Raw genomic sequence first — 24,317 nt, forward strand, 5'->3', positions numbered from 1 at the left:
AGCAGGATCTTGGAGTCATCCTCAGTCCTTTCATTGAAGTCAGGTGACAGTCAAAGCACCTGAGGCAGCATCTTGAGGGGGGGCCACTGAACAGCAGCCTGAAGAGTCTTGAGGGTTACTCAGATTCTCAAATTCTGTTCTCCCAGCTTTGCTGGTAAGCGAAGGGCCTCTGCCAGAGGGGAGGTGACAAACAGCTACGGGAGTTAAATGAGGCAGTAATAGCTAAAACTCTGTAGCTGTTTGCCCCGTATCTACAACTTCAGTGCAAATTCATGTTACCTGTTGCCATGTCTGTTACTTATAAACTACTTGTCAGTTGCTGCAACTTCTTTTGCTTTAAAGAATATCTTTAAATACCATATAGAATTGTACAAAAAGAGGGAAAATACGAGGAATGTCCAGACTTTCTGAGAATGAAGGGCAGCCAGTCATATTTTGCCTAGCCAGCAAGGCTTTTGAAAGGACTTTTCCAAGTTGTAATGAAAATTGCAGAGGTTTAAGTCTATGGAAATTTACTATGCACATGGCTGGAGCTTTGTGCTTTGATTATGATGATTAAGTGGAGAACTCCTTTGGGGTGTGAAGTATGGTGGTGGCAGGCTCAAGCCACGTGGTGCAAAGAGCAGTTGCAGCTGTTTATCTGAAGAAAGTGATACCTTTTTTGGTTAGGTAGCTTTTCTACTTGCACTATTGGCTTGCTGATTTAACAATAAAATTAACAAATACACCCCCCCCACCACCCCCCAAACTAATCTGTTGGGGACTGAAAATCTAGCGAAAGGCACTTTGGAAGAGTACTGCTTTGGAGCCCTAGGTGGGGATACCTACCACCAGTCCTAAACATGCCTAGGGGTACGTGATCAAGCTGGGCAACTTGCCAGTAGTTGTAAAAAAGATTTGAGGAAAATGTATTCTCTGAACTATGATGAAATGCCTTCTGTGATACCTGTTGGAGCTCCACTAGCGTTAGGAGGGAAAGGTAAGAGTCACTGATGAGAGGAGCAGTAGTGGATCATTTTAACAGGCCCTTAGGCACAAGCTTAGCTGTGCAGGATGCTTAGACTTCTGAAGAAGACTCTATATTCTTTGTTCTTGCTTCATAGCAATGGTATTTTCACACTTTAATGTCCCTGGTCACCTTGTCAATGCTTGCTTTTGTTGTGGCTGATCAAATCAACCCCAGATTATATAAACCTGCAGAGCTGGTAGTGTGATATAAGCTCAAAATGTGCTAGACAGCTTTAGAGCCATATTTTTTTCTAGAGATGTCAAAATTGTAATTAGAATTCAGTTACTAACACAGTGATTAAAATTCAGCAGTTTTATGCATAATTTATATTAAAAGGAAGCATCTTAGAGTGGGGAGGGAGGGAGGTGGACTCACAAAATTTTGCAATCAAAGTTGCAGTTTAAGATAGTTGATAATTAGCATGCTCTCCAAATTGGTTGTGCATACACTTGAGAAATTATGATGAAGAGCAAGAAACAGAAGCTGCTAGGAAACTGCTTTGTTGAAATTACTTGTGAATTTGTGGAAATACCACTTTCAGGTAGTTAAGTATTGTTGCATCTTGAGTTTGTGCTGCTCGTTATGAATCCCATAACATTATTGTTTGATACATCTTCTAATTACTGTAGTCTGAGCAAGGAGTTTTACAGATATGTGTGCACATTAGTTTTTGATGCCTGTTCATTTAGAAATGTACCTCTTGGGTTTTATTGTTGCAATGCCCACAGTGACATGTTTGTGAGAGGGAAGTGCAAATAGTACTGAAAGTGCCATTGTTCTTTCATTGTTCATGTTCGTGCTCATGTTCTTGTTCATGTTGTGCTCCTTCTCTTTTTGGATCTGCATAGTCCTCAGATCGGTTTGGATGAATGTTCCCTGTAGATTGAGAATTACAGTACTTTGGAATATTTGGGAAACAATCCCCACTCATGTACGTAATAGAAGGGCTTAATGCAGGTGTGTAATTATCCCAGGTCCTTCCACAGATTGTGGGAAGAAGCACACTTGCAGAAAGCCTAGGTGGAGTCCTCCTAAAAGCTCTTTTTCTTTGCATTGACTGTCTGTGTACCACATGTAGATTATACCTGTTTGGTGTTTGAAGTGAGGTGGAAAGGATGGTGGCCATTGCAACCCTACAAAGGGGTAAGGGCCTGACAGCATGTAATGAGCTTCTGTATCATTGCTAACATCACTGCAAAAGATGAGAACAGTATCCCTGTTCTTCAGGTGCACAATGTGAGTCTTGGTTTGCTCAGAGCTGTGCAGGAAGCCTAGTATATCTAGGAAATTTGTACGTCTGTGATATGCTGTTAAACTGCAAAAACGATCCTTCAACCTGGTTGTAAATGTGTAAGAAGGAGCGAAGGAAGAACATTATGAGAAAATACCAGTGTTTCATATCCTGCCTTTAATAGATGGAGAAAATAGAACATGGATTATTGGGCCACATTACTGTGTTCTTCTGAATTGCAGCTGTTGAATTTGGAAAAATATGATTATCAAATATTTGTCATTTTTGGAGATGGAGTTCCTCTGCAAGTTAAAATCTAGTAATTCAAGCAAAGGTGGAAGCTGAGGCCAGCTTTAAAATAAACATTCAGTGAAATTCAGGGTCCCCTGGCTTTCCTGGGTCTTAACATTCAGTTGATCTCTGCAAAGGAGTTGCAGACTACAGTAATTGTATTAGCTGTGTCCCTTAATGATCTTTAATTTAAACAATGCTTACACATAGGGTATAGCTTTCCCCATCAAAAAGAGAAGCTGCTTTTACTGACAGCTGAAATTATAAAGTACTACAGTGTTGCAGAATAGAAAATAGAAAAATTACATGACTTAATGGATTTCCTTTATTTTAAGTTAGTGTATAATGACTATTATTTAGAAAGTCTAAAAAATAAGAGAAATATTTATATAAATCAAAAGGCATTCAACTCAGGTAATGGAGTTTTTGTTGTTTTCAAATCACATAAATCATTGTACATACTATCCCAAAGTATGTCAGATTGTGTTAATCCTAATAGCAAATATTGTCAGAATATTTAGTATTTCACTCATTTCTTTGTGCAATTTACTTACCACATTTAATTATTGAAATTATACATTCCATTCCATGTCAGAGCTTGAAAATTTATTATCAAGTCTTGTCATATACAGTCCTTATATATATATATGTAACTTTTTTGTTTGTCAGTTAATTAGAAACATTTGAATTAGTATAGATCAACAGAATAATTTAGGTAAAAGCCTCTGCTGTAGGCATAGGTCTTAATTTGGCAATATTATAATTGAGAAGCACCACAGGTATTCTACTTGCGTTATATCCATTTGACTTTGACCTGATGTATACCATACAGGTTTTTTTCTCTCTCCCAAGTTGGTGCATTTCATTGTAATCCTCCTATGTGTCTATTAGCAACTACAGCAGTGCAATTTGAAAGAAGTATTTATTTATCGATTTAATGCTTTTTGCATTGTAGCAGTTAATTGGGCTTTCTATGATAAGTATCAAAAGCATTTTCAATACCTTATAAAATCAGTGGAACTTCTTTTTTGTATGTTCAAAATATTTTGAAAAAATACAACAAAAAATATTTGTTGTCTCATATGATAGGTAGATTTTCCTTCTTTTGCCTGTACTGGAATCTGACACGAGCAGGCACCATTTACATTTGTTTGTCTAATTCTTCACTGTATTGCTTTGGATTTTTGAAAAATTTTCCATCAGTTAGTTAACTTTTAGATCTGTATTAGATAATGTGTCTTTAAGCAATCACTGCCATTAAAAATGTAGGTGTTTAAATAGAGGAAGAGATATTCTAGGCACTGATGTTTTTCTAAGAATAGAAAGTCAGTACGTTTTTGTGGTTGCCCCTGACCATTAAGATTGGAGGAAGATTCTTGGAGAGAATTTCTAGCCAAGCCATATACAGGTAATCAGATACTACTCCTTTTCTTGCCACTGGGAGGCTCCTGTTTAGAGAGAGAAAATAAAATTAACATTATGAACACAGGAGTAGCCCTGATAACGTGTGTCTTACTAAATACTAAGTAGAAAGCATCAGCTGTTCATATACAATTTTGTATGTTCATAATTAGACTACCTGATGTAATGTTAATAAAGCACAAAGCTGCCATTAGGCAATCTTGCAAACTCTTGCTCACCTGGTGAGTGCCATTAACATAGCTAGTTGTACTAGACATGGACTGCTTGTCACTGTAACCCTAAACTGGTAAAGAAGCATTTTTTGGGTCATAAAACCCACACATAATAGGATTTTTAAAAAGGATGAAAATATAGTGCACGGACAGTTTTGCAGTTCATCAGCTTATTTTCTGATCTGTAATTACCATGAGATGGGAATTTTAAAGTATGGGTCATCTTATGGTAAACGTTACCTGACCACCTTTGGGTTTGGAGACTGAATTAGTAGAGCTAAAGAACTTTATCTGTGCATCACAAATACTAACTAATTGGTTGAAGCTGTGTAAAAAAAAAAGGCTCTAACTAAAATTTGATTCTGAAAATTGCTTCTTTTGTTTGTAATTTTATTGGTGCCTCTTTTTCTTTATGCAATTGCATCATCCTTATTCAGTTTTACATGGTTCCAAGTATATGTTGGCTAACAACTCCATTTATTATGTGCAAACCAAAAGAATCCTTTTTCTAACTTTGAACTGTTAGTAGTTGGGCGTTGGGCAGAAAGGAAAAGAAAATACCTGGTTTTGTCAGGTGTAACACCCAACACGTAGGTTCAGATATGAAGGTTATCTTTTTGACACATTTTCATGATTCGAGCTTTGTTTTAAACTGGAGAACTACTAGGAAATATTTGTATTCAGTGTACTCCCAGAGAACTATCAGTCCAGATGCAAGTCCTTCAAAAGGTACTTAAAGGATTATTTTTGCCCTCAATGAATTAACACAAGTGTTTCTGTTGCTGTAGTCCAGAATCCCTTTACACATCTAATTATTCTCTAAGTTATAACCAAAATCTTGCAACTCACAGGACAATGAGGTTAGCTGCCCTTGAATGCTCTTGTAAGAGTTCATTCAGACGGACTTGGCGGTAGCTCTGATCAAAACAAAATGGGGAAAAGAAAAAAAATCAGTTAAGTCAGTGATCCTCAGTTCTGGTTCCTTATGGACTTCACTTCCCATTCCCTGCCAATGTTTTCTGCTGCTGCTTTGGCAGCATTGAAAGCCAGGGCTGCTTTGTGGTCCAGAGTGGTAGAGATGGCAAAATATGAAACTAAGCCATGCTTCTTGATTAGTACAGATCAGTGGGGGCCAGAGTTGTTCACCACCATGTAAAATTTCCTGGGGATGGGGATTATTTTTGTACTGACACGGTATCAGAGCTGGCTCATAGTTTTTAAGTATTTCTTTGGCTATGAAGTATAGGAACTGTGCAGAGACTCTTCTGTGCTATAGTTTGATGGCAGTTAATACATTAATTAATCTATTTTGTCAGTGTCCAGCTGCCGTGCCAGCTGAATGTTAGTGTGTAAATGAGCACCTTGCCAGAAATTCACCTCTGAAAATACCACAAGTTTGGAGTTTAGCTGCTTTATGTGTTGTGTATTTGTACAGACTTTTACAAATTGCATAAATGCCTGTTACTTTGAGATTCAGCCAAGATTACTTTATGGTCAGGCTCAGGCACTCAAAGTTTTTATAACTTAACACAAGTCACATGGAACAAGAGACCAGGGCAGGTTTGTGTACAGGGAGATTGCAGCATGAGAGACAGATGTATCTTAACTGGTCTTATAAATTATTCTCTCTTTCCCTGGAGAAAGTAAAAAGCTGTTTTTTCTCCACTCAGACCTTAAATTTTCCTTCTTTTACACATGTTATATAGGTAAGAATCCTCATAATTTAGCTAGTTGTTATCTCATGAGAGTCATCCTATAACATCACACTTTATCTGTGCTGCCAGATTTTTCTCTCTTGAATTTTAAACGTGTTCTAATGTCCTCAGTAAAATTCCCAGAACTGCCTTATTTCTGAAGATAAGGGGCATGTCTTTCCAGGTGCATAAACTAAACTTTGTTGCTGTTCTTATTTTATAGAGAGATTTGGCATTCTTGTATTGCTGACTGCTATAGGGTTTTTTTCCTGGTTCTGTAGCTAGTGACCTAGTTAAGACCAAGCTAATGATATTATATTTTTTTTTTCCTGTTGTATCCTCACTGGTTCTGTACGCACTGTGAATATCTGGGATCATATTCCTGTTGTCTTTTATACTGAGATATTCTAAGGGCTCTGACTCCCAGGTTTTGATGATTTATGCTGAGAGTACTTCAAAAGTTTTCTGCCCACAGCTGACTACTATAACTTTATGCTGGTTATCAAATCCATGAAAAGGGTAATGCAGTGAGCAGTCAGTCCGCTTCCCATCTCCTGCAGTTGGCAGTGTAGTGTGTTATCTTAAATCACCATTGATTTCAGCTTATGTTAATATGTCAGGCTGTGACCTGTAGTGGCTCTGAGCTCAGACGCACAATCCTTGTTCCGCTGAGGAAGTTACTAGCACCATAAAGTGGAGATAACTAAACTCTCAGTGCACTCAGGTTAGTCCGACAGGAACAATAAATAAAATTGCTAGATTAATTCTCTGTGAGTTACAGGAGAACTTGTGTCTTAAGAGTGGAAGAGTTTGCAATATCCTTTCAGCACTGGCTTGATGAAGCCTGGTAGTTCACTGTTGAAAAGGTATGTTCCAACAAAATTAAAAAGCAGCCCAGGCTCTAATTCACAGAGTGGATCAACCAACATCAGCCTTAGGGTGTGTTTGAACTGCAGGAGAGCTCCTGTGTTGTAGGCAGGTTTAGTCTTCACTCTGCTATTGAGGTAAGAATCTGTGTTAAATCTTGCCTTTGCAAAAATTCCCGGAGCCAGTTACAGGGTCTGGATTTAGTTCTGAATTTCCCAAAGTGGTGAATTTTTGGATCTGCACTCTTTAAGAGGTTCAAGCTCTAAAACAGCGGATCTCTTTAATAACCCTCTCAGCAGATCTTAATCGCTCAGGCTCAGTGCGGTACTGTGCGGCTTCGGGTTCAGAGGTGGTTTGCATTTGGCTGGCTCCGGTGTGGGCAGAGCTCATCAGCCTGGAAAATCCTGTGTAAACATGCCAAGGTTTTACAGGGTGCTGAATAATGCAATCATAACACACCTCTGCAGTTGTTTACAATATAAATCCAATTTGTAAATATAAAATACAGGTTTGTACATGTCATGTTTCTAATTCTGTATCTGGTATTTCACATTTTCTTACTAATTGCTTCAAACATCTGGAGTATAAGAAAAAAGGTGTAAAAAGGTAGGCAAGCCTTTACCTTCTCCTTGTACGCTTCCAGCTCTGCATCTGTAATTTTCCATGGAGTCTCTCGTTTTAATTTCTCAGCAGTTGTTATATCTTTGCAGCTTTCATGGAGGCGGTATGGTTCAATCATCTCTTCAAAGAATTTCCAGCTGAAACAGGAATTACAAAGGAGGCCTTGCTGGGGGGTCTGAACTCACTAATTTATTTCACAGACACTGTTGTATGGCAGGCCTCACTAATTGTAGCTGAAAAACATGCAAAATCTTTTAACTGTTTTTTGCTACATTGTGCCCCAAGTTATAGCTGTGCCACTTCAATATGTTGGGGTTATTTGAGGATAATTAAAAGGTTGTTTGAGGATAATTAAACACTGCATTTGGCCTATTAGAGTTGCAGAGAATTTTCTGCATTTTCCTAGTTCTAGTAAAAGTACTGGAACGAGTTCTGGAGCAACTCCAGACTGGTATATTGGTTATTAATGTTAACAATGCATATGGGTCTCCTTGTAAATACTGAGCTTTTATTATTGTTTTAGCATTAGTTGGAGCAATCACTTGACTGATACAGTTTTATTGTTACAATTTTAATGAAATGGAGAAACAGATGATCTAAATATCCTGTGGCAAGGGGCTGAAGGAAGTGCTGTAGGTGTTTTGCTATATGGGGGCTCAGCTTTGTGTATATTTCCCAACGTTTCCACAGTTTTTTCTCTTTAAACTTGTTTGTTTCTTGAAGCTTTTGACTGTCATCATCTAGAGAAGATTATTATCCCTTTGTACTTTCCTGCTTGCCCCCTTGTTCAAAGTTTCAATCATCTGACAGAGACCTCAGGGATTTTTTTTATATGAATGTAAGTGTATTTCTATGAGCATTTTGTGCTGGCAGGTATCACTAATGTGAAACAGGACTTTGCTGTATGGCAAGGAATTCAGAGATGGGTTAAAAGCTGTGATGTACAGCATCTAATGCTGCTGTTGCTAAGTTGCTAGAGTTTGTCAACATCCTTAGTGTCTGTTTCAGTATGTAAAATAGTGATAATCCTCTTATTATTAGTGGAATAAATGGGATGCCAGCTGGGAGAGAGATACAGTGGTCTAGCAAGTGTCTGGTGTAATATTCACTTGTCTGTTCAGACAGTGCTGATGCAGCAAATGTGTTTGGGTTTTATGTTAACGTCAGACATGAATTCTCTGTGAATCACTGAATAGTGCTGGAAAAAAGAGAATTATTCTGAATGGTTCTTCATATAATTAAAAAATATTAACTGAGAGATCAAGAGGGCACTAATAAGTGACTTTAGGTATCAAGTAAAAAAATCTTTATATTCTTTAATTGGATTTCCTAAGTCAAAATCTCCAGTACACTGTAGAAAAACTAGTGAATCTGATATTGTTTTTGCAAAGGGGTGTGTGTGTGTAGAAACAGGACTCAGAAGGATTAATAGACTAACCTGAGATTGCATTTGAACTCAGGGGAAAGGCTTTGGGTGGAGAGGAGGAGCCCTTTGACTATGAAGTAGCTATGGACCTCTCAAGAGGGTATTAAGGGATGGAATGGAAAAGAGCGTAGCAAAGTGAGAACATTTTCAGAGGATCTTTAAGACCAAGAGCAATATGGTGAATTGGGTTAGGATTCTGTTATTCTCTGAGAAACCTGCTATATACTTTTGTCTACGTAAAGCAGAAAACAAAAGTGATTCCTATAGAGATATGTTTTAGAAAGCAAGAACTTGAAGATTTTATATTTTTTTTTTAGATAATACATTGGGAGATGGAACTTCCTGAGCACCAGCTTCCTAGCTTCTGCCTAAGAGCATTAATTCTGTAGATAAGTTAGTTTTTAAAAGCATCGAAGCTTCATGATATTTGAGTGATAGGGGAGTGTTATAATATTGTCCTTGTGGGAAAGGAAAAGTGTGCTTACATTTGGCCAGAAAAATGTTAAGTTTGTGAATTCATGGTAAAACCCAGAAGGCTGAGTTGGCAGAGGTGGTGAGTTTACAAAAGAAATGTGACTCGCTGAATGATATGATGAAGGGAAGTCTATTGCAACATAACTAGATATGAAAAGCCATCATAAAATGCCTGTTAAATTTAGCGGCTCATAAGTATGGTGTCTAATTAGTCTTTACTAAAATTAGGTCTTATCATTACAACATAAAGAAAAAGGCTGCCTATATTTTTGACCCTTTGAGTTGTGATTGTTAAAAAATTATTTTCTTTTTCTAGCTCTAGATACTTAGAAAATGATTGTAATAAAGTGACAGTGCTATTCTTTGTGTTTTGTTTTTTTAATGCTCAATATAAAAGAAACAAGCTCCTGATAAAGGCTGGCTGCTAAATAATGGATTTTGGTGATGTTTCTTACCTTTCTTTGCTGGGCTTTATATTGATATCACAAATTATATTAATATCAGCGAATTTTATTCTGAATTTGCTTAGAAGTGAAGCCATCCTGAAAACAAAAGAAAGAACATTTTATCACTGTATTTCCGAGTGCCTTGCATCAAAGAACACTCATAAATGAGTTAAGATATCAAATGCAGTTGTCTCATTATCTTTAACTATATGACAAATTACTTTAAATGCTTTAGTGTTTCAGTTTCCAATTACAGAACTGGATTGATGTGGTTGCTGTAGTATAATTCATTTAACTGATGATCAATGAAAATCACAAAAAATGGAAATGGATAGCAGAGAGAAGGAAGGGTATGTACATTTTGGTGAAAAAACGGTACTTTAAGTATTTGCAAAGGCTTGAATTATAAATATAATAACAGTTATAAATATAACTATTCAAAATACAGTAGGACAGAATTATCCAGTATTTAGGGAAGGCTTCTACTATTATCAGAATTCTATGCATGTAGTATATACAACACTGGTAGTGTATGTGTTGGTGAAAATTTGGTCTGGAAGGTTGTTGTGCAATACTTAAAGAATCTTTCTCGCTTCTGAATTTATATTGATCTACTCACATGTTGTCTTTATGTGTTTTAATAAAAGAAAATACATTGCTTTTCTGCCCCAGTTGGCAGGATGAATGGTTTATAGCTTTGTGTGTGTGTGTGTGCTGAGGTTAGAGAAGTTCAGTTATGTCAGTTTTGCCTTTGGCTGAAGCATGGTTGGGAAATTCTACCCCTACCCCCTTTTTTTTTTTTTCATGTAAGCTTTGGAATTTGAAAAGGTCAGAAAGTTCCTAGGAGCAAACCATGATAGAAATACATATTTGCTTATAACCTGAGAATTTACTTATTCTTTTTTATATAACAACATACTGCTTATATAAGTCTTCATGTCCTTTAGGGCAATCCTTGTTGTGAACACCAAAGAGAGCAAAGTCTCAACTTTTGTGGAAAGATTTTAATATTTGGGGAATTACATGTTAGCAAAAGTCTAGATAAATTTAATTTCAGAATTGGAAATACAATGGATAAAATTGTACTTTGATTTTGTTGTATCAGATCTACCTAGGGAATAGAATAGCCATCCAGCCTCCAGATTTGTCTGTTTGAAGGCTTCTGTGCATGGTGGGTAGAATGTGCTATTGAGGAAAGCTAGTGTTTAGGTAGGAATACATACACGTATTGTTTTCTTGTTGGCAATGACCTAGTTTGTCTGCTGTACTGAACATGCTGTTTACGCTGGCTTTTGTAGGACAAGCAGTGTATACAGGTGCCAGAATTGTCTCTGTGAAGATCTGCCATGTTTTGACAAATACTGTTTGATGTCAAAACCTCCTACTTCCTCTCGATGAAATTTGGTGACTTGAGTGCCTAGATCCAAGATCCAGTTGCGGTCCTGGACAGCAAAGCTTGGGTGAACTCTGGACAGGGAGCAGAGAACACTTGCTTGTGGATCCTTGAGCAACTGTAAGGCTTTACCCGATGATATGAATAGTTTGTACAAACACTTGTGAATCTCTTCTACAGAAGTATGTTAACTTTGGGGTAATCCTTACCACTGACAGAAACACAGTGGAATAAAATTTGCTCTATGTGAAAGCAAAAGCTTAAGGGAGCATCCCTGCTCTCTTTCCGAGGCACTGTGTTGTAATTTACTAGTGATGCTAGTTAAATTCTGACTCCTGTCCTTGCATCCATCTCGCCTGTTTTCCTCTGGAGTTTTGGTTGGATATGTTGTTTTTAATTCACTACATGGTGCTGCTGTTGCTGACTTCCATCCCAAATTGATCTGCTTCATCCAGTGGTGAAATAAATGGCTGTGCCTTTAGTGTGTAAAATGCTTTGAAAGGAAAGGTCCTATACACAGTGATGATGGAAATAAGCTTATATTAGTACCTTTCATTTGCTTGAAGGTGAATGATGATTATGAAATCTAGACTTTTTAAAAAGCTAAGTTAAATTAACTTGGTCTTAAAGTTGATTAACTTGCTCTTTAACTTCTTTACATTTTACCATGCTTAATCACATTTATGTGAGCTGCCTGTGGTATTTGCATATGAGGAGCTTCATACGCAATTTCACTTACTATTAACTGGACAATCTCATGTAAATCCCATAAAACTAATTATATTCTCATTACAGAGTGCAGACTGTTCTTCTTGGAGAAGGGAATATGAGCTATTAATGGGAAAAACTGCTGGATCACAGAATTACAGACTGATTTGGGATGTGAGTGGATGGATGCGAGTTTCCTTTGGTAATCACCATTTATGCTGAGCCATGAGGGCTATGCCATAAGCTCAACACCTATCAAGTACGTAACATTTTTTTTCATGCTGCCTACAGTACAACAAGCCAGTTGTGCTGAGAAATCCCCAGCTTCCTGCTATGTATTATATTCAGCATCAATTCGAACTCTTTAAACAGTGAGACAAATATATTTACCCTAGTTTTTCTTCTTCAATCCTATTGACTTTTCCTCCAGTGAAGATCCTTAATTTGCAATTCTTCCACTTCTTCCTGATAGTTAGAATGTAAGGAATTAGGATTGTTAGACCTGAAAGAACGTACAAAATTGCAGGAATAGCAAATTAGTGCATTGTGTGGTAAAAATTCCATCCTTTACTTTGACAGTGTTGGACATAAGTTAATCTTTAAACATTTAAGACAGACAGAAAATTGACTATTTTCTTAAATACTTAAAATTCTTAAAGAAAACAGTTTTGTACAAGTTCCCAAGTCTGTTTTTATATTTGGTAACACAGAAATCTCTCTCCCTGTGGTTCTTACTCAAATTCCTTACCTCCATCATCGAACAGCCACCAAATGTCAATTGTACCTTTTCCTTGCTTCTTTTTAAATTGGGTGCTGGCTTCTAGCAGCTTCTGATTGAATTCACCCACATGCATTGACTGTATTGTGTTAATGGTAGTCTCTGTAATGAGAAAGAAAAAATGTGGAAGGATTTCTGACAAGTGAGGCAACAAATAGCTTTAGGGAGCCAGGTGGAGAGAAAGCTTCAGGAAAATGAATGGTTTCAGACATAATTTCTATACTTTAAATCTGGAAAAAATTTACAGTGCAGATATGCTACGGACTTTTAGTATACTGATATGCACAGAAACCAAAGCTTGTGTAATACATTGTCACTAGATGAGAAGATCTTGAAAAAGGTTGTCTGATTACTTGTTTTCTGGATCTCTTTAACTAACTTAACATTCACTGGAGCCTTAAAAGGCAATTGGGAAATACCGGATTTGTTTTAGAAGTAAATGGCATTATTTTGCATGACTTACAAGGTCAGCTCTCTGTTGTAAAATACAAAGCTCCCTGAAATGCACAATAATAGTGGACAAAGAGCTAATGGGCTATGGTGAGTGCACAGGTGAGGCTAAGGCTGGAAGGCAGAAAACATAAGCATATATGTCAGCTTCCCTATGCTTGAGAGGGTCATTGTTAATTGAAAATAAACTTTGATTCTTGCTATTTTCTTGTCTGACTTTAAAGAGTACAGTCTTGTCTATATACTAACTATCTTCTCTCATTCCATCTTTTGAAGCCTGTGTCTTTATTGCTGCTTCTCTTTCAATGATTTCAAAGAGATTGTGTCAGAGCAGTATTTTAACTGGAGTAGACAGGCTTCTTTCAGAGGTTTGTCTCTGATCTGCCGTGTTCTGGAAATGCCTTGTTTGGTTTTCCTGTATTTCTAGAGTGTGGACAGGACAGTTCTAAAGCAGTTACACAGCGTTCCTCTACGATTCTAGTATCTATGCTGCAAGATGCAGCAACGCTGGGGAAGGATGAATGTATAAGCAAAACAGAGAGGCCAGAATATTTGTTAACATAATCTATCTCATATATTGAGCCAAAGTGTGTAATATTTATTTCTTTTAAGCCTTTCTGAACTAAATTGAAAAGGGTACTTGAGACAGGGGTGCACATTCTTCTGGTATTATAAAAATACATTCTTCTGAAGCCTGCAAAATGAATTGAAGTCGGCCAAGTAAAGAATAATGACATGTTATGTTTTCAGTCTGTAGATCTTGATACCTGTGGGAGTTGTATGCACAGCCAGATATAATAGTATCCGCAGGTGAAAATTCTGAAAACACTTGTCTGTGTGCGAGCGTGGCTTCGGGTGGGTCATTATCATTACAGCCTACCAATTGTGAAATGAGACCTTTAATTCCGTCTGTATTTCTGTGTTATTTTACTGTCTGAAATGTATAGGTGATGAAATCAAAATTACGCTTAAGTTATGTGTTAATTAGTTATTTGACAGCATGCTATATATGACATTCAGTACTTTTACCACCTTCATTTGCGCATTTTTATGAAATTGTTTAGAATGTAGAGCAGTAGTGCTATTTTTACCTGGTTTTCAGCCAGGTACTGGGTTTGTGTTGTATGTTGAGTAAAGTGAGATTACTTGTTCCCTGAATATTGTGCATATGTTTGTTTTCTTTAAAGAAGAAGAAAAAAAGAAAGGCCTCTGTTTAAAAACTGAAAGCACGATATTAAAAAAAAACACAAATTGTTCTGTATTCCTCAGACTTTAATAACCATGTGTTATTTGCGACAAATAGCTTATGTTGAATTCTGAGAAGCTCATCTAGCAGATGGGAGGGGGAGGGAATCAGCTGTGTTGTACGCCACACAGTGTCCCCTACCAACAGAGGACGCTTACTGTGTTCTGCATTGCGGGGTTGTGGCCACCAAGACAGGTTTGCACAGGGTAGGTCTCGTTCTCGGGGCTTCTGTGTGGCTCAGGAGTTTTTGCCTTGGAGTCAAAATCCAGTTTGCATATTGGTGAAAATGTGATGCACTGAAGTGTTGGGGAGAAGCTGTCATTTTGGAACTTACCCTTTTTTGTTTCATGTTTTGGGATATGGAATGTGCTGGCTTTTCTGAAGAATCCACAGATGCCACTTTTTCCTTCCTCAAAATCATTTTCTTTAATGGTAGCTTCCAGCGCCAATCTCTCCTGCTCCAGCTTCTCTAATTCCTCTGTATATGGGAAAAGTAATGGAAATGGTAACACATCACTTTCTGTTTTAAGTTAAATCACTTATTGAAGTAATGGTGATTTAATTGCTGTTGCGGTACTTTGTGCACAACTTAAAGATGCTGGGAGAAAAAATCATTTTAAAATGCTTTTTCCTTGCAAACTGCTGAGGAGGAAGCTGAAGTCATCTGTGGGAGCCCTACCTTAGGGTGCCCATGCCTACAGCAGTGGTGTGTACTCAGGTGCTATTTGGCTTGTCTCAGACTTCCTCTTCAGACCAAATTCACTATTACTGTATTTTATAGTTACATGAGATACTATTTATTGAGTTATGTTGGTGGATTTGTTTTGTGATTATTTCCCCCCCCCCCCCCCCCCAAGAGTTTGAAAACATATTAGGGAAGCTGTTTTCCTGAAGTGACAAAGCTGAGGTAACAAGGTCACATGGCTTTGGACTTTGAGATTCTCAGAAATATGTAAGGATCCTGAATACGCAATCAGTTTCTGTGCTGAAATATTTTTAATGTTTTAATTTTTTTCAGCATTTGCTGCAAAAATGTAAGATTTAGCTAACAATTCTGTAAATTCAGTAATAGAAAAGAACAATTTCATCTTTGCTATATTAGAATTTTGCTAAGGAAAAGGTACCATGTGTTATGGTGAGGCGCTAATTAATATAATCCAGGTGTTTGCCTGCGGAAAGCTTTTTTCATAAGGAAAACTTTTGAGTAATACATTAACCAAGAGTGAGGTAAATTCATTTAAGATAGTGTTTAAAAAAAAAAAACAAACACCACAAAACCACCAACAAACACTACAACCCAAACCCTCACCAGCTAGATGTTATTACTTCTGGCACTTTCAAATGTCAATAGAAAAGAATATAATTTCTTTTACTTTAGAATCCATGGCAGCCATGTGCTTCATATTATTAGACATTATGATAGTCACTAACTTAATGGTTACTCAAACCTTAAAATTTCTGTTTCTCTATTAACAGAATGCTGTAGCAAGTATAATAGAATACAATTATCTTTTTTTTTCTGCTACTGGGATTTTATATCTGCATCAAAACATTTCTGCGTATTTGAAGGTTCCCCTTTGCAGTGTTCCTAATTTTTTTTCTCATTCCTTGGTTCTTAATGCTTGGAGAACACTTGCTAGTTTGCAAGAATGCTAAGTTGGTATTTACTGTAATTTCACTGGTGTTTTAATGACTGTATCTTCTGAGCAGCCAGTTTCTAACTTACATCCTTACATCAAGCAAGACACAGGCAGATCTCTTTCAGGTATCAACGAGGTGGCAGAAACATGATTAGTTTGGAATTTTTTCGTAAATCCCTGTAGTTCTGCCGTGTAGCTCTCCATGCACCTCAAGCTGCCAGTCTGCTGGGTGAATATTCATCTACCCTTGTTTCTGAAAGGAGTCTCTGGCGCCTTTTAATTCGGAGAGGTGATTTGCTTTTGAGGGTTGCCTCATCCTAGAATCCGTGCTCTTTAATGGGGAGTTAATTGATTTTTAATTAGCTAAGGTACTTCGGTCCTTTCAGCCTGTCTCCCCAGCAGTTCCGACCGCTGTCTGTGTGTGTCTGGGAGCCCGGGGAGAAGCCGGAGGCAGATTTCCAGCAGGCGGCAGCAAAGAGTCACCGTTCTTCTTGGCCTGCCTATATTGCTTGTCTATAGATTCCGTGTAATTCATTTATGACACAAAACACTTATCTGGTGGGCAGGACAAGGGACACTTGAAGTAATGTCCAGGTTTGGGCTAGATCTGTCTGCTCCAGTGGACAAATTTAAGAGAAGTGGGGAAATTATCATACTGAAAGCCTCGAGAATTGTTCTGATGGGGTTTTTATATGGAGTCATTCTCTTCCCAGGGTACCTCAGGAACCAGTAAGACCTCTGTGTCCTAAAGAGGAAAAGGAAAAACAAAGGCCACCATTGTATGCGGCTCTTGGAGGCCCTTCCTTTAGATGCAGCTGCCTGCATGCTCTGTCTGCCTCTACCTTCTCCACCCAGGTGGCGTGTTTCCCTGAATGGCTGTGGTATGGTGGAAGGTTTTCCCTTCCCCCTGAGATATGCACTGCTAAGCTAAGGGAGAATGAACAAAAAAATGAAAAAGAGAGAGCTGATGTTTCCAGGGGGTTCCAGATTTTTGCATGAATAGAAACTTTCTGGGCCCTAGCATTCCACAGAGGTGGTACCAAAAGTGCAGCTTCCTGATTCCTGCCAGTCCCAGAGATCTCAAGGAGGCAGAGGAAGGAAGATGTGCCAAGGGCAGGAGGGAAACATGCCATGGAGTGACTGGCGGCTGTGGCACAGCATGATTTTACTGCTTTAGTCTGGGCCTGTGCTGGAAGTGCTTTGGGAGTTGAGTTCTCTGGGATGCAGAGCCCCTTGATGTGTGAGGCTTGGCCTCCTTCTGTCACTGCGAGTGCTTTAGTCAGGCTTTTGGATAGGATTGAAACTGCAGAAGCGAGGAGGAACTGTAGAAGTTACAGGTGTAGGAACTATTCTAGAAACCAAATAATGATTCTTAGAGTATCAGTCAGATTCCTGCTCGTGCTGAGCATGTAACCAGCATAGATATTCAGCTATTGAGTCATCACATACCTTGAACCTGAAGGACCTGAGATATATCAAATCCTTGGCTAATTCTGATGATAATCATGCCAAGCTCAAAATCAAAGGCATCACTGAAAAGAAAGAAAAAGAAGAATAAATACGCTTTCACATCATGCATGTCAATGAGGAAAGCTACTTTGAGCAGATTGGTAAAAGTGTTAATGCTCACAGGGAGGGAGGTGTTACTGCTGTGTACTAGGGTGCTCTAGGTAAAATTGCAGGAGGAATTGCCCAAGACTGAGTACTGTCAACTTTCTTCCCTCATTTTAAAAAAGGGTATCATTGGCTAATGGGGATGGATAGACTGCTCCTGAAATGAATGGGTCTTTCTGACAACACTCTTTAGGAACTAGGTCGCCATTGTATAATTTTTTTCTCCCTTCTCTGAGGAAATAAAAAAGCTGTGGTGAGTTTTGTTGTTCTTTAACTTGCTTCAGATTTACGGGTGAATTTTGAGCAACAGAGTCTATAAGAAGCGTGTTTTGAAATGACTTCCCTAGCTAAACCCCAACCCACAGAGCTGCTGAGCCTTAGGCACACATGAGATTTGAAGCAAGGCTCTTCCTCTGTCTCCTAGGCTTAAAAGAAGAATTCCATGATGTTCTCTTATTCCCTAAGCATGTACATTAGGGTTGTTTTTCTCTGAGATCCTGCCTGCTAAAAATGGGAAAATACAGTTCTGCAAAAGCACTGCTGACAGCAGTGCAGCTTCTTTATGTAGCATTGTCAGACCATATGAGCTCTGACAGTGCCAGATGTTTGCTAAGTGGATCTTGCTAGGTGTGTGAAGCCAAGGAACCTCTTTTAATGGGCAGAAACTTCTATTACAGAGCTAATATGTGTAAACCCAGATTTGTAGTTATTTTCTTACATTGTTTCCAGACATCAAATCCTGTGTGGAAATGCTATATTAATCTAGTCTAAGTGAAGTAAAAAAGGAGATGCTGAACTGTGACTTACTGTATAACGCCCACATAGTTTTCAACTTGCGCGACAGCGGCATTTCTCCAGTCCTTCTTAAATCCAATCACCAAGGTATTTGGTTTCATTCTACCCAAGCCTGAGGCCTAACAATATTAAAACACTGCTTGAGAAGGTACACACACATGCTTTTACTGTAAATGAAAAGTAATGGCAAAAGATAACTGAAGTATGTTCTGGAGACACTTACAACTAGATTGCATTTCATGAATGTCCTTCATGCTCGTACCCATGCAGAAAGATTAGCTCTAAATCATTCCAACTATAAATGATTTTTAGATGACAGAAATGTAGTTTTGCTAAATTAGCATTCATTTGCATTTCTTCTGACATGCTCTCATTAAAATGGTTCAATAACTTGGAATCAAGAGAGAGTTCAAGCACTGTTTGTATGCTCATTCTAACACAATAGCATAAAGCTTTTATCAGATTTAGAATACTCAATAGATGAACTGGGTCTGAAGTCTCTTTAAACTCCTCAGATATGCAGAGAAGGCGTATTCTCTTAAGAATATTTTTTTTTGCCTTGAACTTAGAAAGTGTTGCTGTTCTGTTTGCTGTATTCTTTCCAGAAGACTATCCAAAATTAGGTAAGCATGCTTTATAGATAAAATTACAGTTTATAAACAGGAAGAACAAATGTTTTTGCAAGATATTAGATTGCCTCCAAAACTGGGCCTGGGTGCTAAAACCTGAACAAGTAAGGGTTGTCAGATCTAGATTCAGCTAACCTAATTTTTATAGAAATCTAAATACACAATGTATTCGGAACCATCAGGAGGAGACCCACAAATACACCAGCTTGTCAAAGTTGTTACACTTGCTAATTTTTGCTACTAGCAAAAAGAAAATAGGTAAAAACTGTTGGAACCTTGGTAGGGTTTTTTGAGTAGTGCTGATAATACATCTGCACTATTTACACTGAAATGAATAATTGGTTGGCAAAGCAATGCAGATGTCCTTAGGTTACAGTAATGATGATGTGGTTGTCCTTCAGTTTTCTGGAAGGGAATTATTTGTGGTCCAGTAGCTGACTTTGGCAGTAGTGTTTAAGTAGTAATGGAAAGGAAGAGAACATCGGACTCTAATACTTCTCAAAAACAGCAGAAGAATCTTCTACTGAGAAAACGTATAAACCCAAGATGAAGTGTCCTTGTAAGGCTTTGATAGCACAAAAGGGTCTTTATTAGTACATATTTAATCTTGCTTAATTGTACTGTCCATTCAGCAAGTGTACAGAGAACCCTGGTAGGCTACCAGTGGGTGACTGTTATTTAGAGTATTTTAATCTTACTTAGAGTATTTTAATCAGTTTGCAGTGATGTCTTTTCAGCAGTACATTTTGTGCAAAGGATGGGAATTTTCTCTACATTTTGTCTCGGTATCTGTATGTTTAAATATTCCTATATGTGAGAGGGAGATGGCAAATATGAAAACAGTGCCTCGGTGCCTTCATTAAGGCCATTTTAAATGGACTGTTGGAAATGATCTGCTATATTCTTAGAGTAATAGAAAAACATTGCAGACTCTCTTTTATTTAGATGGGGTTCTCTCTGTTTGCAGAAAATATATATTACACTTTCCAGTTTTCAATTAATGCTAAAATATTCTCAGATATTTAATGTGCTGTGTAACACCAAACAATAGAATTGATTTGAAGCGTATCTAGTGTTGGCTGCATAGACATTCACATGTTGCCCTGTAGACGCCTCCCTCCCTCCCTCCCTCCCTCCCTCTCTCTCATAATAGCATCTTGTTCATTTAGGAAAGAATCAGTCTGCCTTGTCTTGTAAGTCCATACCTCAGAACTAGATCTTTTTATGAAATAACCTGTAATGTATTATACATGTACCCCCACAGTGCCCTTTCCGTTTATAACATTATCCATATATACATGACTTCTTAACAAGTAAACAGTAATGCTTTACATAAAGGGATGCTTTGATGTAACACTTCTGTGTTCTGTAAACAAAAAGCTTACTTGAAGTAGACTTTTGACTCCATCTCTGAAGCTGTCAGCTGCCACTGCTGCATAAAAGGCTTTTCTTTTGTTCTTTGTGAGCCAGGCCTGCTTTTTTGCCATGCCACTGTTCATCTCCTTAACACACAGCTTGCGTGGTCCCTGCATGATACAAGAAAATATTGTTTAAAAGGCTTTGTATTATACATCACAGAGTGATTTTGAGGGAGTTACCTAGTCTGCTGTGGGAGCAAATGGAGAGAGTCAGAAAAATATGTTTCCAAAAAGGGTCCACAGAGATTCAGGCCTTTGAAAAGAACTGCGCTGCTAACATAATTCGCATTCTGTTCGAGAGGGCTGGGGCTGTTAATGCTACTTAAATATAGTGATTCTGACAGAAAGAAGAACTACTATGGATTGTAACATCTTAGAAAAACATCTGAGGTATGATGAAGCATCTCAGAGTGAATCAAGTCCCTCACTGACTTGACTACGTAAACAAGTCTCAGCAGATCTAAATATACGTGGTTAAGCTGCTATCTACTAATAGTAAGAGAAAAGGGTTGTTGCCGTGCAATTAAAGATGCAAATGCCTTTGTCACCAGGTTCTTTCAGTGGTCATCTAATAATTCAATGAGACAAAAATCCATGTGTGTAACCAAGTCACAAGACGCGATACACTGACTTGACAGTAGAAGATGGGCTGGCAAAGGGTTTCGAAAAGATTAGGCCAAGGGAAGGCATCAAGTCTGCGAGCATGGCCTTTAGAAAGATTGAGGTAAGTTTGGGAAACAGGTATCTGGAACTTAGTTGATTTTAAAAATCTGTGCTCTTAAGTTTAAGGTTTGCTTGGCTTTGTTTATTGCCTTTTGTGTTGTTTTTAGGAAGCTGAATCAATAGTCCAGATCTTCTGCGGTGAAGATGAAACTCTGAGAGGGATACTAAAAAGTCTCAAATACTGGTTTTACTGTTATTGGGCTGGACAGGTAGTGTTTGATTTCCAAGGCAGAATAAAATAGCAGAATTGTAAACTGTGGGAGCATGTCCAGCATCAGAGACAGAAGTAGTAATTGCGCATGCCAGGAGGACAGAGCTGGCTTGGAAGCACTTGGAATCCAGTATTTCTTTGGGAAAATTGGGAAGTGGTACCAGTTTGGTTTGTTATAAACAGAAGATTTGAACTTGTTTGGTGCCGAGCTTCATTTTGTGCAGAAGTTATTCCTTTGTGCTTTAAAAATTTCTAATGTTTTTGAGGATGCTGACAAATTGCAATTTGGTTCCAACAGAACAGATAACTAGAAAAATCAGTAGAAGTATCCTATAATATAAAGCTAGGAAGGCTTTGTAAACTCATACTCAGGAGATTTCTATTTCAGAATTCCTATTTAAATCTTTTTCATTTAAAGTAAGTTAGTATATTGTAGCTTTTTCTGCTAAGATGGTAAACTGGTTAAGAGAGAGTTGAGGGAGATTTAGATTTTTTTCTCCATAGCAAATACTGTAAGCTCAGAATTTATTTCCCCTTCCAGAACAGTGTAAAACCCAAACTGAAAGAAATTCTCCCCAAAGTCGAATGTATAGAAAGGATCACTTAATTCAAAATAAATTTCTGAAAAGTTATTTTTGAATGTAAAGACAAAATGTCTTCCTTTCAAAACTTTTCAGCCTTACCAACACTTTCTTTGCCTTCCTGGAAGAAAATGAGATGTACTATAGCTTTATACAGTTGTCAAAATAACTGCAGTACATTTACTTTCAGTGAATTGGCATTGGCTGCTAGAAAAAGGGCAAAGCCTTCAAAATAAACTTTCTGGCTAGTTCCATCTAAGATACAGGAAACAGCATTCGGAAAGAAGCTGTGAAATGACCTGGCAGATTTCATGTTATGGTTTTATCTGTGCCTTTTTCATTAGTATTTAGAGATATATATACACACACACACACAGACACACACACATAAGTGAGTTTTTGACCTGGTCAAAAGCAGGCTGGGTTGATGCTCACTCAGTTGTTGTCGCTCATATATGTTTCTGAACCCCTTATGACTGTTTGGGAAGTACAAAGGGAAGGACGGGAGAGTCCATGTTATCTTCCTTTAATGAATGAGATCATGCTACATTCTTGGGTGATAGTAAATTTACCGGAGTTTGTTTGGATTTAACGAGTATAACTTCAGAAGAGTTTGATCCTGGCTGTTGCAAGAGTAGTGTGAAGAGCTGGGAATAATAAATTTAACAATAAGGTTCAAGGTCCCTTGTGGGTAAGGAGCAGAGAAAATAAAAGTCCTGCCCTTCTTCCCAGTCTCTCTGAGTACCTGAGAGTACTGACTTGCACAATCTGTTTCTGCCGGCCGAGGGGACAGTCCCACCCTTCTATCAGATGATAGCCTATCTCTGTCCTTCCCCACTCCTCCTTTGTATCAGTGTTGATGTTTGTGCAATTGTACAAGGAGTCCAGTGAATTTGCAGGTTGAAGACTAACCTTGCAAAAATATTTTAGGTGAAGGCAGGGAGTAAAACCAGAGTAGTCCTTTTTACTCAAAACTTAGACTGTTCAAGCTACATGCAGCCACAAAGTCAGAGACTAACGTTTAAATCATCTTTACGTTCAGTTGGCATATTTATTTTACCTATTTCTGAACTATCTATCACCTTGTTCCTGGAAAGTTTCTTGCTGCCCTTTGGGAAAAAGTAATGGAAAATGTTCTGTCTGGCATGGTGTCTCAAAACTTTATGCGTAGCTAACAGTATGTCAGCTTTTGAGGCAAAAGATGCTGGGTGTTACATTTATGGCTAAATAGTCTTGCTGTATTGGTTATGGTACATATTGTAGGCTGCTCTTAGATATGGTCCCTAGGAATTTTATCATCCACTTTTTACCACAATTTTGCAGATCACAAATGTTCATTGTGTCACACTTACTACCAACCAAATTCAATTTAGCTTAAGTTGCTGAAGAAATAATTTTGAAAAACAATGAAAATACACTAGCAAAATAGATTTAGTTTTTTGTATAGACAGGAATGAAATCTCAGTTCTCCATAGAAAGTACTAATATTAGAGAAACATGCCTAGGAATTCAGAAAACTTGCTGAAACTCAACTTTAGGAAGCTGCATAGTCTCAGAATCTTGTTGGGATTGATTCCATACTGAACGCATTGGGAAAGCTAACAATAATTACAGTAGAGAAGAATTAGGGCCATTCCCTCTTTATAGATAAATTTGATTTGGGAAAACTCACATGCAGATCTTCTGTACTACCTTTCTGCAATGTGGCAGCGTCAAATGAATTATTTCTGCGCTCCTGTAGATGGATATATTATCTTGCCTGGACTGACTCTATTAGATTTTGCAGCCCCATTTGGTGTCATGAGCTGTTCGGTTTTAATTTTGAGAGGAAAAAAAAAAAAAAAAGTTGTTGTAATATTTAAAGTACATTTTCTCCTTTACACTATAAACACATCTATTTTTTTTCTGTCCTAATGAGAGACTAGATTTTCATCATTTAAGAAACAGACTTTCCTGTGGAAAATATAATTGGAAATATACTTTTCTCCTCTCTTTAGATCTCAGAAGAGCATTTTTATCCTCAAAATCAGCATTGTTACCGTTTTAGAGAAACCACTGCAAAGAGAGCTGAATTACTTGCCAAACCCAAACACTGCAAATCGGTGACAAAGTTGAATATAGAGCCTGGATAATTTGACTTTTGCACTATAATCCTTCAACTTCAGGGGTTTGGGTGTTTTTGTTTGTTTAAGCCTTGTTGCGTCCATTTAAACAAATATAATTTTTTTTTTTCAAACCACTTTTTGGTCTGTCTACTATGAACTCTGAAATGCATCTCAGTGAGGCGTTTACTCGCAGGCTCTATATCAGCTGATAGCTTTCTTGTTAAGACTTAGGACAAAATTCATTCTCAGTGCAAATCTCTTTCATGGTCTGCACAGCCGCCCATCAGCCCCAATGGGACCATTGTGTGCCAAGTGAGAGTGGAATGTGTAATG

General features: G+C 37.9%; 1 protein-coding gene and 1 long non-coding RNA gene across 5 annotated transcripts in view; one reads left to right on the top strand and one right to left on the bottom strand.

Moving 5' to 3' along the window:
• LOC114016363 (uncharacterized) overlaps positions 1–24,317 on the top strand; it is a 47,340-nt gene that overhangs the window by 1,756 nt on the left and 21,267 nt on the right. The window contains exons 1-3 of one of the 2 annotated variants that reach the window (XR_003560795.2): positions 10,747–11,206; positions 11,882–12,053; positions 20,916–21,088. This is a non-coding gene — a long non-coding RNA (uncharacterized LOC114016363). Of the gene's footprint in view, positions 1–10,746; positions 11,207–11,881; positions 12,054–20,915; positions 21,089–24,317 lie in introns of those variants that run through there. The other variant, XR_008733359.1, reaches the window with a different exon arrangement.
• SLC12A1 (solute carrier family 12 member 1) overlaps positions 3,123–24,317 on the bottom strand; it is a 52,259-nt gene continuing 31,064 nt past the window's right edge. For 2 of the 3 annotated variants that reach the window (XM_005431857.4, XM_055717342.1), the window contains 10 exons: positions 20,332–20,472; positions 18,330–18,436; positions 17,358–17,440; positions 14,603–14,746; positions 12,543–12,674; positions 12,185–12,296; positions 9,703–9,789; positions 7,349–7,484; positions 5,015–5,082; positions 3,123–3,979 (listed from right to left, as the gene is read on the bottom strand). In XM_005431857.4, the coding sequence (XP_005431914.1) occupies positions 3,844–3,979; positions 5,015–5,082; positions 7,349–7,484; positions 9,703–9,789; positions 12,185–12,296; positions 12,543–12,674; positions 14,603–14,746; positions 17,358–17,440; positions 18,330–18,436; positions 20,332–20,472 (1,146 nt within the window). In that variant the 3' untranslated portion in view covers positions 3,123–3,843. Of the gene's footprint in view, positions 3,980–5,014; positions 5,083–7,348; positions 7,485–9,702; positions 9,790–12,184; positions 12,297–12,542; positions 12,675–14,602; positions 14,747–17,357; positions 17,441–18,329; positions 18,437–20,331; positions 20,473–24,317 lie in introns of those variants that run through there. The other variant, XM_027807416.2, reaches the window with a different exon arrangement.

The sequence above is a fragment of the Falco cherrug genome, chromosome 7, assembly GCF_023634085.1.
Source record: "Falco cherrug isolate bFalChe1 chromosome 7, bFalChe1.pri, whole genome shotgun sequence".
Classification (NCBI taxonomy): domain Eukaryota; kingdom Metazoa; phylum Chordata; class Aves; order Falconiformes; family Falconidae; genus Falco; species Falco cherrug.